At 34.4% G+C, this 17437-nt stretch overlaps 2 protein-coding genes across 2 annotated transcripts; one reads left to right on the top strand and one right to left on the bottom strand.

Moving 5' to 3' along the window:
• Positions 1 to 881: 881 nt before the first annotated feature.
• On the bottom strand, positions 882 to 1798 carry LOC125209696 (expansin-A23-like). Its single transcript, XM_048109281.1, has 2 exons — positions 1664 to 1798; positions 882 to 1501 (listed from the first exon to the last, which is right to left on the bottom strand). Exons 1-2 carry the CDS (start codon positions 1794 to 1796, stop codon positions 882 to 884), a joined length of 753 nt encoding a protein of 250 aa, XP_047965238.1. The 5' UTR covers positions 1797 to 1798.
• Positions 1799 to 11880: 10082 nt separating this feature from the next.
• Positions 11881 to 13975, top strand: LOC125215892 (cyclic dof factor 1-like). Its single transcript, XM_048117475.1, has 2 exons — positions 11881 to 12161; positions 12807 to 13975. Exons 1-2 carry the CDS (start codon positions 11997 to 11999, stop codon positions 13776 to 13778), a joined length of 1137 nt encoding a protein of 378 aa, XP_047973432.1. The 5' UTR covers positions 11881 to 11996; the 3' UTR covers positions 13779 to 13975.
• Positions 13976 to 17437: the final 3462 nt, after the last annotated feature.

The raw sequence follows: 17437 nt of genomic DNA, 5'->3' as shown, positions 1-17437 counted from the left end.
TGTTTCATTTTAAGTGGGACGGAGGGAGTATATATATGGAAATTAATGTCGGGTGTTTGGCTACAAAACTAGGAGCTTCAAAAGGAATTTTGCATTGTTTGATATATCATCATTATTCATTAATGGAATTATTTGGAAATGCTAGACGAAATGACATATATAGTCCCCGTTAAAAACTAAATCATTTCGCCTTCCATAAGTACATTGTTGGCGCGTTCTCTTGATTTGAAGAAGCAGAATAGAGGGCAATTGCCTTTCCCTCGTGCAACCAATGACTGTACTGATAGTCATCATCGATCTCCTCACTTTCGGGACTGACACAAGCCAATAGGTATCGTATTTATTATCCACAAGCGATACAGTCTTCATCGATACGAGGACTAAAAGCAAAGTTTCTCAACCACTTACTTTGAACAATTAAAGTTGACATATATAGCCCCTGTCAATTTTTATTTACCCGTGTCTCTTTCCAGCCCTAATCCTTGTCGTCTCCCATAAATACATTGTTGGCCTATTACCATGATTTAAGGAGTATTTATTACCCACGAGTGATACATTCTTCATCAATACAAATATGGCATCCATGATGATGCAAGGATTGAATACAATCGTTACTCAACCACTTACTCAGAACAATTAAAATGGATGCAGTATAGGATTAATTCAACAACGAAATATTAAACCTCGAAAATTGTGAAAATAACCAAACAAGCCCTTAATCAGACACACTTGATTTACGCAATGGATCACGAGTGCAGTGAGGAGTTATTACTATAAAGATAATAAAGCCTTATTGTTATTCACCAAGTACAATATTTATTTTACTTAGCTTACATAAATGATATTGATACCTCAAATATGAAAATTGATCCCATACTTAACTAATCAAAATTATGTTTGCCCTCAAAACTCATCCCAAATTGCCAATTGGATGGAACCACATCAGTCTCTTGAATGACTGAGCCATCACTAGCGGTCACCTCAAAAGAGAGCCACTTTCCGAGTAGGCTCTCAGTGACCTCCCAGTTTTGGCCCCAGTTCCGGTTCATCGGAACCCAGTCAGATGAGCCGGAGCATCGGACCCTCACGGACGTGACATCCCCAACGCCCCCGACGTTGTACACGAGGACGATCGTCCAGTAGTTGTTCCCACCCATCACAAACTTGACCCCGCCCTTTTTCCAGCACTTGACGCGGCGGTACAAGACCGGGACGACCCCGGCCTTGTACTCCGCGATCTTGAGGTACATCGGCCGGGCTAGGTCGAAATGCTTCTGAGGAGGATTGAACCATATGTCATGGTCCTTGGTGTAGTCCGGAGGGCAGAAGTTGGTGGCGGTCACGCGGATCGTGCCACTCTTGCAGGCCTGCGGGGCGTTCACGCACATGATTTGGAAGCACGCCCCGCAGGCCGCCCCGCCGTTGAAGAGGGCGGCGCTTAGAGCCGTCGTCTCCTCGTTGTACCCATGCTCGATTACGTTCGTGTATCCACATGCCGCACCTATGTACCATAACAGAATCATTTTTAGTCATTCAATCACGATGTTTTTGACTAAGTTTTCAAAACTGCAAAATAAACCAGATTTTGACCAAACTTTATAAGTTTTTTATAATTTAAACTTTATAAGTTTTTTATAATTTAAACATAAATTTACTAAAATACCCATTCCATCAATGGCATCGGATGGGCCGTAGAAGGTTGCACGGGCGGACTCCCATCCACTATTGGCATTTGCAACACCAAAAATTACTGAAATAGCTACTAAACTATACAACATCGTTCCACCAAAAGCCATCATCAAACTAATATCACAATGTTATATTGAAATATTACTTATGTTTCTTGAGACGTTAAGCTTGTCTATTTATAATCGTCGTCATGAAATTTTGCTATAATTATTATCATCTTGTTGACTGACTTTGTATTGCCAAAATATATATAAGTACATAAAAGGAAACGACATTTGATGGAATTTAAGAGAATTTGCATTTGCTGAAACAATTTCTATCCTTACGAATTATTTGCTATTTCAAGAATAATACTAGCAAAGTACATCGAAGGATTTCAAGAACAATTTTCTATTTTTAAACAATTTAATGATTAGTGTGACATGTGCTTGAATAATTGGATTACAATATCTAAAAGTAAAACTATTTTTTTTGTTATCATTTTATATATAGTTTTCATGTGGGTTACACGCATATCAGTATACATCAAATTGCATTAAATTTTATTTGCATCATTATAGAGATTGGTTATTACTTTCAACAAATTTATTTTTATTTATAATAATATAAGCACGCTGTATTCAAAACATAAAATCTAAAGTGTATAGTATAAAATTCATTTGCATTTTATCAATTCATTAATTTGTGTCATTTACATGCCTTGAAAAGGCTAGCTTAATCAGTAAATTTTCTATTTAGCTAATAATGAGCTAGCTAGGAGCTCTCTCGATGAGACGATGACCACTGAGTGCACTATCATTCCCAGCTCCATAACCTGCAAGATCGATCGTTCAATTCAAATTTGAAAGAGAACAAATTAAGACAATGACAAAGGACAAAGAAAATGTTACATTGAAAATTTAGAACCAATAACATCAAGGTTAAATGTAAGTTGAATAAACGTACTTGTCTCAGAGAATATCCAGTGGCGTAAACAAGTGCAATGCTGTATAAAGCAGTTACATGCTTGCGGAGTGTTGACAAACACGATATATTGAAGCACACGCCCCAGAGACCGCACCATCGTTAAAGAGGGCAGTGCTTGGAGGAGTTACTAATATCTCTTTCCCGAACCTTTGCTCGAATACAAAAGGAGTACCATTTTCAGTTATTCGATGAAATTTATAATAGTACTACTCCATAACTTATTAACTTAATTGGTCGTAAATAGTCATAGTGTTATTGTGATATACTCCCTCCGTCCCAATAAATATGAAACATTTGATTATTGGCACGGGATTTTATGCAGTGTTGTTTTGTGAGTTAATGAAGAGAGAGTAAAGTATGAGAGAGGGAAAAGTAGAGAGGGTGTTGTTTCCATTTTAGGTAACGTTTCATTTTTAGTGGGACTGTAGGGATCAAACCAACAGGTTGAGCTATTTTTGCAAGAAAAAATTGCAAGAACACAGGAAGCAAGACAGAAACACACAACCTTACACACCAGAAAGCACAGAGACATACACCAGCAATACAAGAACAGACCAAGAGCTTTCACACAATAGAAAGGGACTCAAATCCTTGACTGTCACGAGTAAGACTGGCCAAGACTATCGCAGCTCGCAATCACTCATTACTGGAGGGCGCAGGGGGTCACTTAGGCAGTGCAAGATGCTTGGTGGTCAAGTAACTTGAGATCACAGATCACAGAGCACAAGAACCAGCGGAAGCAACACAGAGAAAAGACAGAGAAAGGAAGCACGGAAGTCCTAAGTCCTTGTCAGAGACTGTCTACCAGAAACAAAAGCTCAAGCCTATATTTGGCACTAAACAGAAAACATAAACAAGAAGGATAAAGCCAATTTACCAGAGTGAATCCCCTCTCGAAGGAGGATTCCACTTGCCCACCTCCTTAAGCGATCGGCATGCTAGACTAATCCCCCCGTGGCTCTGATACCACTGTAGGGATCAGATTAGTCTAGATTCACTAATTACCGAGACCTCTTTGTTCTTGTACAAGAGAGCTCAGCCAAACTCTCACCCACGCGGCTGATTTACACAAGTAATATAAACTAAGATTACAACGAATCTAGTTCTAACTATTACTAGGTCTTGAAGCTGTCAACCTAGCTCCACTGGTACTCGCTTGCACCTGCACACTCAAGAACCAAGTTAGTAACACTAAGAAAGATCCTCTCGGATCTGAACACTAGAACTCAACTAAGAACAGAGAGTAAAACAAGAGATCGAAGAATCTTGGCTCAGAACCCGCCACAACAACACTGATCTATTCTTCCAGAACTAGATGCAAGGGAGCACCAATGGATTGGATAGAGTTAACCCTCAGACCACCAAAGCCTCCACTAATGAAACCCCTCACACCAGATCCAGTTCCACCGAACAAATTTCCACACACGGCCTTCTAGTTCTCACAAACCCTAGTTCCACTCCAGTAACAAGCAATCGTTGAGATTGCTTCACACCAGCACTCACAAAAGATCTACCACTCAAAGAACCATGAAAGATCACCAAGAGATGGCCGGAAGATCATCGGAGAAGAAGGGAGAGAAGAGAGAAAAGCTCTGAGTCGAAGAGTAGAGAGAGATAGAGTGAAGATGAATAAAATGAGAACGGCTTACCACACCCATTCTCACTTAACACACACAACCCAACATCCAACAGCTGGAAGGCATCAACAAGTAAGAGGGGCACGTGGCAGCATCTGGTGTGAGGAGGTAAGTTATTGGGCTTAGCCCAATTAATACCATCCGGGCTTAACAAATAACACAGCCCAAATAAGAGTCCATCCAAAAAATCTAACAGGGACAATCCAAAAAGGAAAACGTTTCATATCTAATGGGACAGAGAGAGTATTTAAGAAGATATTTCACAGTTTCTCTTGACCAAGGATATTTTAAAACTACAAAATAAAATTAAACCAAACTTATATTTGACAAATTTCCAAAAAAATTTATAATTTCTTGATATTAGTTAGGCATGTGATTAAAGTTTTAGCTAGAAACAAATTCCAAATTCTCGTCATATAATTAATACTCCAATATAATAATATTTTGAAATTAATAAAATTAATTCTCATTCCATCACCGTATGAAATGCCATGTAACTAATATCTCAGCAAGGGATAAGTAAAATATATATGTAAAAATTTAGATATTCTGTTCAAGTTTAGGTAATTTTTTAAAAAATCAGTTATCCATATATAACTACTCATTTAACCGAAATAGCTAATGAAAGTATGAAATAAAAATTTAAATTAAATATTAAATATTAGTATAAAATTAGAGTACTTTTTTGTTTTCAACTATTAATTGGGCCAATCTATCAACCCAAATAAGAGATCATAAATAAAAGCCCAAAAAATGTATAAATTAAATCCTGCTTATCCTCCATACTCTATGATTCAACAAGAAATAAAGGTCTCAAATCTACCCACAATCAAGTAGTGATTAGAATACTTCACAGCGCCACATGGGGTTTTTAGAGATGTTTTAGATGTTTTTAGGCAGTTAAGTCTTTAGTTCTCTTACTAGTTTGATCTTCATATTTTATCCCAAATGTGTGGAAATTAAGAAAAGAGTAAGTATGTGTTACAAAAGAAAGTTTTATTGAAGATATATACACATCACATAGGGACAAACCAAAATCTAAAATTGTCCATAATTTATTATCATCCACCGGCACAAATTAAAATAAGTGAATATATAATTAAATACGTCTCCCTCAGAGGAGACTTGTAACTAATCATTATCAATTTTGAATGTTTAAATTTGAGTAGCCCAATTAAAATTTAGGAAATATATTTAAACTACTTGCTTACTACTAATATTTTAAAGTAATACAAAGTAGCATGACTTTACACCGAAAGAGGTTAAGGGAAAAAGTTGTTGGCATCACTTTTCTTTTCTTTCTCTTTATTTATCTTCTTTAAATATTGAAGATATTATACGAGGTGTTAAATAAGTCTAATCGTGATTTACACGTGTAATCCAAATAATATTCTGCCTTTCATAAACCAAGTCACATTTCTAGTCTCAATTCATAAGAGACTCGAGGTTTATTTGCTTGGCGAACAACAGAAAAATATATCGATCGTAACTGAGATTTCTAAATTTTGTTTTAAAGTTTATATTTGATTAATTTAAATAATTTGTAGGAATTTTTATACTATAATTTATATTAAATTTGAATAAATTTTTAAAACAATTAATAGAAAAAAAATCATTGAGGACTTAAGTCCTTCTCCCAATACACTTGGATCCGCTCATGGCTGGTTCAATGGGCCGCAGACCGTGTCACTGTCTGCACACATGGTCCAAACTTGGATCCACAATGGACAGTGGCAGCATCAGAAATTTTGAATATGATCGAACGAGATAATATTTAATTCTAAAGATGACACAAAATTCTTTTATTAGGAATATTAGTAGGAGTAATTAATTATGGAGACTTCTAAGATTTAGATATTTGAGAAATCATTCAATTAGTAAGATAGATTTTTGATATCTAATTATTTCTTTAAAATCATCCATTGCTGCAAATAATATAAAATAAAACGATATTAATATTAATAATTTTACGATCCCCAAAATTCTTTTATTAGGAATATTAGTAGGAGTAATTAATTATGGAGACTTCTAAGATTTAGATATTTGAGAAATCATTCAATTAGTAAGATAGATTTTTGATATCTAATTATTTCTTTAAAATCATCCATTGCTGCAAATAATATAAAATAAAACGATATTAATATTAATAATTTTACGATCCCCAAAATTCTTTTATTAGGAATATTAGTAGGAGTAATTAATTATGGAGACTTCTAAGATTTAGATATTTGAGAAATCATTCAATTAGTAAGATAGATTTTTGATATCTAATTATTTCTTTAAAATCATCCATTGCTGCAAATAATATAAAATAAAACGATATTAATATTAATAACTTTACGATCCCCAAAAGGTACTCCATTTTTTAAAAATTTAATTCAAGCATTGCATAAAAAAAGACTTTACGTTCGAACTTTATGCGTGTATTATATTGTTTTTAAATTATTTTTTTTCTACAATTTAAAAGCTATTTGTCGATGTAGCATTATATTATTGAATTTAATATCAGTGTTAGTTATCATACGTGTTTATGCACCGCCCTCCAATAGCGACTTTTGTCCACTTCACAAAATTTTAATTCCACGAAATAGACTTTATATATTCAATGTTGATTGTTGACCCTTCACATAAAGAAAAATAGACATTTTAATTAGTTATGTGGATTCGACATATGATTAATTTTTTATAAGGGCAAATATAATTTTAAGATTTTATGAAAAAAGTGACTGGTGAGTCCACAGCTTAGATAGAAAAGCTTTTTCCCAATTAATAAATATATGAATATAGAGTCCCATTATCTACAAATTCACTCTTAAAGATCGAATCACCGAACCCTACCAAATTAGGGCTTTTAGATCTAGTTTTTTATGGATAAGATACAGAAATTTATAAATTATTTTCGGTCTTTATAGGCCATTTCTAACCATAAAAGATGTGATTGCACATCACATAATAATCTAATTAACTTTATCAAGTAAATTATTGTGTTAAAATAAATAAAATATCTGAAACAGGACAAATAAAGTTGGGTGACCATCAGTTGAATTGTTGCAGCTCCTGCTATTTAAACTCAATGTATTTTCGATATAGTATATGTAAATTGTACTATTGTAGTAATACCAAAGATCTTATACTTTTGTTTTTTTTTAGTTGGGTGACCATCAGTTGAATTGTTGCAGCTCCTACTACCCAAACTCGATGTATTTTCGATATTATATTATGTAAATTGTACTATTGTAGTAATACCAAGATCTTATACTTTTTTTTTTAATTACCAAAGGTATCCACTGGCGGGTCGGCTGATTTGTAGGCACCGGGTATCTACCGGCGGGCCCAGTGACTATACACTGGCTTGATTTGTAGGCACCTCAATGGGTGGGACAGCTGGCCCAAGGATTTAAAGCTGCTCCATACCCAAAGGCAGGGATCGATCCCCTGACCATTTGATTAAAGATGGACGAGTCTCATGCCACTCGACCACACCTTTGGGTTATCTTATACTCCCTCCGTCCCGCGTTACTTGCACTAGTTTCCTTTTTGGGCGTCCCAAGTTATTTGCACTCTTTCCTTTTTTTAACAAAAGACAAAACATCTAATCAATCTTTTTTTATTCTATCATTTACTTTACCTCTCTCTTATCTTTCCTACTTTTTTCATCTCTCCTATTTATTTAATATAATTTCTTAACCTCTGTGCCCAAAAGTAAACGTGCGACTAACCCAGGACGGAGGGAGTACTTTTATTTATAACTAGTCTGAATAAAAATTCTAAATGAAGATCTCTTTCTATAGAATATCTGTGCATAATAAATGCAATATCTTTTCGGAATTTTTTTAATTCATTTTTATGGCTTTATTTATTTATATATTTTTTTTCATTCGCTTTAGTCACCTAACCTATGTCTGCGCCAACATGTTAGTAGTACAGTTGTACACATGATATTTTTAAAACTAATTATTTATTTAAAAATGGAAATATCAACTTTGGAAATATAAGTATTTAATTAAGTAATATTCAGACAGGAATGAACCAATAATAATAAGTGGGGTTGAAAGCTTTAAAAACAATTTAACACTGCCATGTGCATATATGACGAATGGTGTTGCTTATTGCATTTTCTCACTCTTATTATTAAATATTATATTTCTTTTCTTTTTTATTTTTGTTTTTGTTTTTTTCTTCTAAAATAAAATGTATTCTTTTCCAAAAATTATATAATTAAATTCGCTATCGCATGTCATTTTTTAGTTTTTGACTTCTATCGAATTATTTCGGATATACAATGCCCAAAATTATCTAGAAAATAAAATTAATGACTAATACCCAACTATATTTTCTATTCAATTAATAAATTGAGAGTTCAAACCACACATACACAACCATGTACTATTAATTAAAGCTACCTATTCGACAGGAACCTAAATCTATCGTGTATGTGAAAATTATATTTATAATATCCTATTATTACAAAGGGTACAATTTAAATAAATATATGTAGATTTTTTTAATTGGATGCGACCAATTCGGTTTAGACAGACATCAGATTTATGCAGAAAAGGTAGGGGAAAAAGTTAAGAGAAAAAGTTTAAAAATCGGCCTAAAACAAAAGTACAAAGCGATAAATAGAAAAATTAAAAGATGCCTTGAAATATCATTAATAATCTGGGCCGTCAAAAGTCTCGCAGCTTTTTGATGATTGGCCAAGATTCAGTTTCTCAATCACCTGAAAAAATCCAAATATAAAACCCAATCCACTTTCAACTAATCATGTCCTTCCACGTCATCGGCAGTTAAGGGTTTAACGGAAATCACGTTCACCCATAATCAAAGGTAGCACCAAAATTTCCGTGCATCTATTAGTTCAGACTTCAGTGGGGCCTGTTTCGTATTAAAACAAATGAATGCACAATATGGGATACTATTTGGCGGAATATACCCAAACTGGCTCATCTTTGTGAAGACGATCAAACATGCGGTCGGACCAAAGAAGTCCTACTTTGCGAGCCGTCAGGAGGCAGCGTGCAAGGATGTTGAGCGGGCATTTGGTGTGCTCCAGAGTCGATGGGCGATGGTGAATGGTCCTTCACGGATGTGGTATATTCCCAACATCGGCGACATCGAAAGTGAAGGTGACGAACTGACTTAGTGGACCAACGAATATGATACGGGTACCGGTCTAAGCCACGGCGTGGCCAGCGCGAATGTGAACATGGGGGTACCTCATGGAGAGGTTGAGCGGTTGCGCGCATTTGCCAACATGCGGCAAAGAGATGTCCATATTCGACTTCAGGAGGATATCATCGAAGAGGTTTGGACGCGGAGGGGTGGACGTTGATGTGGTTAATTTTTTTGATTGACTATGTAATTTATTTTTTCGAATAATGTATGTTTTTTTTAATGAAATATTCGCTTTTCCCCGTTCGTATTCGTGTCGAAATTTTAATTCCGTAAATTTTTAATTCCGTAAATTGAATAATTGTAAATTTAATTTTATTGTGGGAAGTCCTAGTGAAATGGGAAGTCCTAGTGATGACGTGACAGGAATTTTTTGTGGGAAGTCCTAGTGGGAAGGGCGCCACCGGAGATGCTCTAAGTTGAATAAAAAATTTTGGACATGTATATTACTCCCTCCGTCCCACTTTAGGAGTCCCGGTTGAGTTCGACACGAATTTTTAGAAATATAAAGAAAAGTTGGTGAAAAAGATAGTGGGATGTGAGTCCTACTTTTATATATTAGTATTAGTATTATAATAAAATGTGAGTGGAAAAAGGTGAGTGGAATATGGGGCCTATTACCAACTATGGAATATTCCAACCGAGACTCCTAAAGTGGGACACTCAAAAGTAGTAAACCGAGACTCCTAAAGTGGGACGGGAGGAGTAAAAAATTTTGTTAAAAGTGGAAGAGACGAATATTGTAGGAAAGATAAATAAAGAGTAAATTAAATGATGAAATAAAATTACAGTACGATTTTTGTTTTATTGTCAAAAAATGAAATGACTTAATTTAATTGGGACATCCCAAAAAAACGGACTCAATTTAGTTGGAAAGGGGGGAATGTATTTTAATAAACTCTGATTTTTTTTACTAATAATTTTGAAGAATAAAATTTAACATGATTGTGCAATCAAACAAAATGTCATTATGACACTATTATAGAAGGGCAAATTGCCAGATAAATTATACTTCGTCTCATTATAGTTGGAACGTTTCGTATTTTACTGTATTTTCGAATTAAGTGAAGAGATAATAAAGTAAGAGAAAAAGAAAGTAAAGAAGCTGATATTTGCGGAGGGAATAAAGTTTGTCAAATTCATGTGTCCCAAATTACGTGTTGATATGGCAGCCGGCTTTTCACAAATGGATAAAACGTTGTTCCGAACCTAGTTAGACGTTGTTGTTATGCCCAAAGTTATTTTATCCACATGTTTAACCATGTGCCACATCAGCCCATACTAATCAGATACTCCCCTCGTCCCGCAATAATAGTCATATTTTGTCATTTCTGTCTGTGCTAGAATAGAGTGATATTTTACTTTTAACCATAAATGGTAAGTAGAGCTCACATTCCACCAACTTATTCCATTCATTTTCCAAATATTTCATTAACTTATTCAATCCAATTTTTTATATTTCTTAAAATTTGTGCCCAAATCATACTACACCTTTTGTAGCGTAGAGGGAGTAATATTTTCAAATTTTTAAAAATGTAGGACATTCCTGAAATAATCTTTCCTAACTTATTTCACAATTCTTCCTCTGTATAACGTTTTTAAATCAAAACTTTAAAAATAATTTTTTTTTTTAATTGTGATCTATTTCTCACGATTAAAGTGAATGAATGGACGCATATATAAACTATAGATTATAATGAAATCTAATACTACTCCCTCCGTTCATCATTAGAAGTCTCAGTTTATCACTTTAGACCTTTTGTCATTAGGAATTTTGGTTCACTTTTACTATAAATAGTAGGTAGACCACACGTTCCACCAATTTATCCAAATTCTATTATAAACTTAATATATAAAAATGAGTCATATTCATTATTTTTATCCACATACTTTATTTTATACTCCCTTCGTTCCCTCATAGTTGAGGCGGAACTTTTCAGTACGGAGTTTAAGAAATGAATGTTGAGTGTGTTAAATAAATAGATAAAAAAGTAAGAAAGAGAAAAGGGTAGAGAAAATAAAGTAAAAAGTGAATAAAGTAGAGAGAATAAAGTAAGAGAGAGTAAAGTAAGAAAGAGAAAAAAGTTACTATATATGGAAATGACTCAACTATGAGGGAACTTCCCAAAATGGAAAAATGACTCAACTATGAAGGAACGGAAGGAATACATTTCTTAAAACGCGTATTGAACATAAAAGAAACTTCTAATGGCGGACAGATGGAGTATTAAAAACTCCATAAAAGTAGCATTGACAATAACCCAAAATTATGGGGCACAAATGAAACCATAAATTTATCTGGGCCCACCTCAAAAAACTTGTGGCTCAGAAACAAGATATGTAATGACGTGGCATCAACATCGTTAAAATCCCACTTGAGCGCAGATTAAATTCAATTTTTCTACAAAGATATCAAAATCATTCCATTCAGCCTTGCCAACGAAGCTTTTTTTCCTTTTCACACAATCTTTTTTCGAATTACTCTTCATTTTATTCATTTCTCACTCCCAGATTAATACCAAACACAAAATGAAGATGCTCAAGGAGCCGGAGATAAAGCTGTTCGGCCGGAAGATCTACTTCCCCGACAACGCCGCCGCCGGAGAGTGCTCCGGCGAGAGCACTGATTGCGATCGCTTATTGGAAAATAGCAGAGATGAAGCTGAAACCAAAAAGCAGGAGCAGAGAGATGAGGTAGATTTTTCAAAGACTTTCCTTTTCTGGAATTGTGAATCTGGATTTTTTTGGGGGGTTCTTTAGTTCATGTTTGGTTTGATTTGGAAATTGAAAGATGCTTATTTATTTACTTTTTTTTGTGTAATTTTTAATTGCAAAATGATCTATGTTTATTTTTTTTCAGTTTGATTTGATAAGATTTGGTAATTGAAAGATGTTTATTTATTTAGTTTTTTTTTTGTGTCATTTTTAATTGCAAAATGATCCATGAATTTCGATTTGAGATAGTCAAATCGTCTAATTTTTGCTCTTAATTTCCTGTTTTAGCATTTCCCTTTGACTATTCCCTGTTTAAAAGATTTAAAGCAAATTGACATTTTAGAAGTATTGATACCCTTTCTCTGCTCTGTTTTCCTTTAACCATTGGTTTGTAGAAAAGGGGATGTTAGTTCTTGTCGGGGTGCAAATCATATCCCAAATCGAGGAATAAATAAAACTGCAAATAATATATAAAAAGTCTACTCCAACTCTATTAGTATGACTGTATGATGCCTTTCGGGAAGCATATGAAAGAATAAAATTGTGAGATTTGTTAATTCCAAAGCGAACAATATCAAACTAACTAATGTATAGTTAATATGAATTGTTTCTTGGAAAATTTAGGAGGTAGCAGAAGGAGAAACAAGTGCTGAAAATTCGGAATCACAGATTACGGATGCTCCATCAGAGTCCGAGAAGGGCCCGAAAGCACCCCCAGCCGACGAAGACAGCAAGTCGGAAAAAGAGAAGAAGAGCGAGACAACCAATTCGGAGCAAAAAACACTAAAGAAGCCGGACAAAATCATCCCGTGCCCACGGTGCAACAGCATGGACACCAAGTTTTGCTACTACAACAACTACAACGTCAACCAGCCGCGCCACTTCTGCAAGAGCTGCCAGAGGTACTGGACGGCCGGGGGCACAATGCGGAACGTCCCAGTGGGCGCCGGCCGACGCAAGACCAAGAACTTCCGCCACCTCACCATCTCTGAAGCTCTCCACGCGGACGGATTCCACGGCCTCAAATTCAAGCCGAATGGAACCGTCCTCTGCTTCGCCCAGGACTCGCCCCAAATGCCCTCTGCTGAGAAAAAGAGCGAAGAAAGTACTAATGCGCCGCGGAATCCGGCCATGGATGGTTTCCATCACCGCACGAATGGATTCCCATGGCCGTTTCCGTGGAATCCGGCCGCTCTCCCTCCAATGCAGATGCCAATGCCAATGCCAATGCCGATGCCGATGCCATACTATTTATGGAATTCCGGAAATTGGAATTTGGCAACGGCTAGCCCTGAGTCGCCGTTGGGGAAGCATTCGAGGAGCGGGGAGGTTGTGGAGCCGGAAGGGCAGAGGAAGAAGAGCTCGGTTGTGGTGCCAAAGACGCTGAGGATGGATGATCCGGAAGAGGCTGCTAGGAGCTCTATATGGTCGACGCTCGGGATCAAGTACGATGCCGTTAGTAGGGAAGGACTTTTCAAGTCCTTGCAAGCCAAGGGCGGCGACAAGAAACCGGGGATGGCTGCAGCAGCGTCGCCGCTGATGCAAGCCAATCCGGCGGCTCTGTCGCGGTCCCTGGCGTTCCAAGAGGGTGCTTGATTTGTTGTTGTAGCTTTGGTGAATGTAGATAAGTTTTGTACAAGTTGTATAGTAGTATGAATTATAGAACTTAGATGCTTGTAATCATACTCATTAACCGCTTTCAATCTAGTTTGAATGTGCCGAAACGGTGAAATGAGATATTATATGTGCGGATGTATATAGTAGTAGTACCTCTTATAGTTGGAAATTTTCAATTTTAATTTTCCAAAAACTATTTGCTTGCGACCATCACAAAGGGCATTCACAATAAGAACCAGAAAATTGACCATAACTCATTAATCACATGACACATAAATATTTTTAATTTCTACCACAACAGCTACAATAACCCAGTCATAAAGTAGGATAAGTATTTAACGATAGAATAATATATTAAAATTAAAAAAGAAAAAAAAAATTTGACCTCGCTGGAATGGAGCGCAATAGCGTCGGAAATCCCACCGCAAGCAGTCGGCGCCCGGTGCTCCCCCATTTCCTACTTGCGATAGAGCCCCAAAAACTGTCACACTCGGCGGGCTGGTGTTGGGCACTATTGTGGATACCTTAAGTAAGAATACGAGTGTAATAAGCTAATAGTACTAAATTTTTATAATGCGGCAATTATAACATTGGGAAATTAAAAATGACCAAAAAGAAAATCTATAGATTGAATATATATGGTCAACTTATAATAAAATTATACAATTGTCATCTCCAACTGTGTACGTTTTTAAACAATGAACATTTGGCCACTTACTTGCATCTGTCTTTTATTTGAGATGGTAAGATTAAATGTTATTTTAAGCAGGTGACTAAATTCTTACAGAGGCTAATATAAGATTGAGTTTGCTAGATCTAAACATGGGATCTTTGCATTGCTTGGCTTAGATTTAAAGAAATATTGGTGTGAACTCTAGTAATACCTCATACCATCATATTATTTAGAAACAACATATGATATGGACTTTATAGATAATAATTAATAGATTTAGATTTTTGTCTCAAAAAAGAAAAGAAAAATAGAGTATGATAAGACAGCAAAAGTATGTGTACAATATAATCTTGACCAGGAACTGAGATATTTTGTGAGTGCAAATGCTAGCCACATCTATACTATTATTAATACATTAATTAGTTGTCACCCCATTAATGGCTTTTGCCTATTTCCAACTTTCTTTTTGCCTTTTTGTGCCCTCTCACTTTTTCTCCCATTTATCACAATTTTCCTTGTCACACGTACCAAATTTAGCCTTTTCTATATCAACCGATTTCATCCACATGTTACAAAGTGAGTTATCGATTTATGAATTGGATTTGGGATATTATAATCTTCATATCTGAAGATCCGTTGTAGTTATCTATTGAAAGGTTCTGGTCAATTTCATTATGGTTCGGGGTTTTTTTGTTGAGAGGATTTTTAATTATAAGTATTATTTTGTTTAATAATATTTAATAGTAATTAATGTAAAATAATACTCTCTCCGTCCGCGAATAAGAGTCTCATTTATTTTCGGTACAGATTTTAAGAAATGTTAAGAAAAGTGAGTGGAAGAAAGTTAGTGGAATAGATGTCTCACTTGTATATAATAATTTTAAATGATATGTGAGTGGAATGAGTTGGTGGAATGTGAGGCTCTTTAGCATTTATAATAATTATGAACCAGGATTCCTATTCGCGGACCGACCAAAATGGAAAAATGAGACTCCTATTCGCGGACAAAGGGAGTAGTAATTTTCTTTGAAAATAAAAATATATCAATCATATAAATGAAAAATAAATATTAATAGTAAAAAAAACAAGATATAAAACTCAAAATATTGTAACTCAATTTTACATTTAAATATTTTTATGATACTAAATATATAAATCAAAACGAACGACGTTAAACATGCATCAAACGAGAGTGATATTCAGATAAAAAGCTTATATAGAATGTAGCGTATCATTCTTCGTATTTAAAATATATGTCTAAGTTAGTGGTAGAAAAGAATATCACTTGGCATAGATTATATTGAATTATTTGGTAATGTCACGGTCGGCCAAGAAACCTTCTTTTTGCACATATAAAGTTTCTAAGTTGTGTCACATAATGCAGACGAGTAAAAAGTCAGTCTCCCACTTCAACATTTCTTTTCTTTTTCTAGAGCACCACCAATAATTTACATCAAATCTATATTTATTTTAAATAAAATATTGTTAATAATAATTTTACTTCACTTATTTACACTAAATTTAAATTTTAAATATAATCCCCTATTCATCTTTTTGTAACTTTTCAGGTATACTTATATATTTTATTTAAATTACATGTTAATCAACAACATTTTACGATTGCTAAATTTTATTTAAATTTTTCTAATTGAAACGTTGTTTTCCTTTGCTAATCGTATGTGACGTCAATAGTATACAAAAATGAAAAGAAAAAGATAAATGAAATGAAATGCTTTTAAAGTAGTGGACCTTTGATTGATTTGATTCCACTACTAGGGATATATAAAAAATTGACCACTTCAAATCAAATTAATTAAACTATTCAAGGTTATATAATATTCCTCCGTCCCCTTTGTAATTGGTGCATTTTTGTTGGGCAAAGAGATTAATGAAAGAGTATTTAGTTAATAAAATGGAGAGATAATAAAATAAATGAAAGAATAAAGTAGATAAATAAAAATAAGATAAAGTGTGAAAAATATTAGTAAATAAATAATTAAAAAAATAAAGTAAGAATATTAAGTGTGTTATTTTTTAATATAAAAAATTATACAACTATAATAAAACAGTCTGAAAATAAATATGATTAAATATATCAAGACAGAGGGAGTAACAAATTTAAGCTATCAACTCACGAAGCCTTGTGACGACCATAATTTAAGGTTTCACTTAGAGATGATACGCAGTGCAAAATATATTGAATGTTTTAGATTTGACTTTTTTTATTTATTGTATGGCTGAAATTTATGTTTGAATTAGATCCAGCAAGACTGACTATGTATGTGTGTGATGATAATCGTTTGTTACATACTATCATAGAAAATATGTCAACTTTCTATTTTTGAAAATGGTAAATTGTCATTAATACATTCCGTTACGCCTTTGTTTGTTATTGATTGTCACGCTTTAATTTGTTACGCCTTTGTTTGTTTAGAACAGATTATAAGACTTAAGAAATAACGACGGACGGAGAAAATACTATTTCTTTCTCTTTATTACAACTATTATTTTAATTGCATGGCCTATATCATTCGATTCAAATATCTTTTCTCTCTATTCAATACATTACCCCAAATTTCCTAAAATGTCGTACCAATATTTATGTGTGAATGGAAGGAATATTATAACTACACAGAAAGTCAACCATAACAACTTTTATTAGATTTTTCTTCTTCTTTTCTTTTATAAAAGTGGCGTGAAGGTGCCTTAAGAAAAGGCACAATGACAGAAAATAAATTATATGTGGATGATAAAGTCTCATTGAGGGAGAAAGTGCAGATAAAAAGGCTATCACTTTCTATAAAAAAAAAAAAGAAATATATGATAAATTAAAGAGAAGTTGCCTCTATACCGGAAACCACCATCAACAACCTAAAAAGTCAAATCCCATTTGCTCAAACTAAACAAAAATCTAACAAGATTTTGGTATCTATCTAATCGATTTACTTTCCCATTCTAGATTAAC

Source organism: Salvia hispanica, chromosome 3 (genome assembly GCF_023119035.1).
Source record: "Salvia hispanica cultivar TCC Black 2014 chromosome 3, UniMelb_Shisp_WGS_1.0, whole genome shotgun sequence".
Taxonomy (NCBI): Eukaryota; Viridiplantae; Streptophyta; class Magnoliopsida; order Lamiales; family Lamiaceae; genus Salvia; species Salvia hispanica.
Note: the sequence above shows the minus strand (reverse complement) of the source record. Positions and strands in the feature narration are given on the sequence as shown.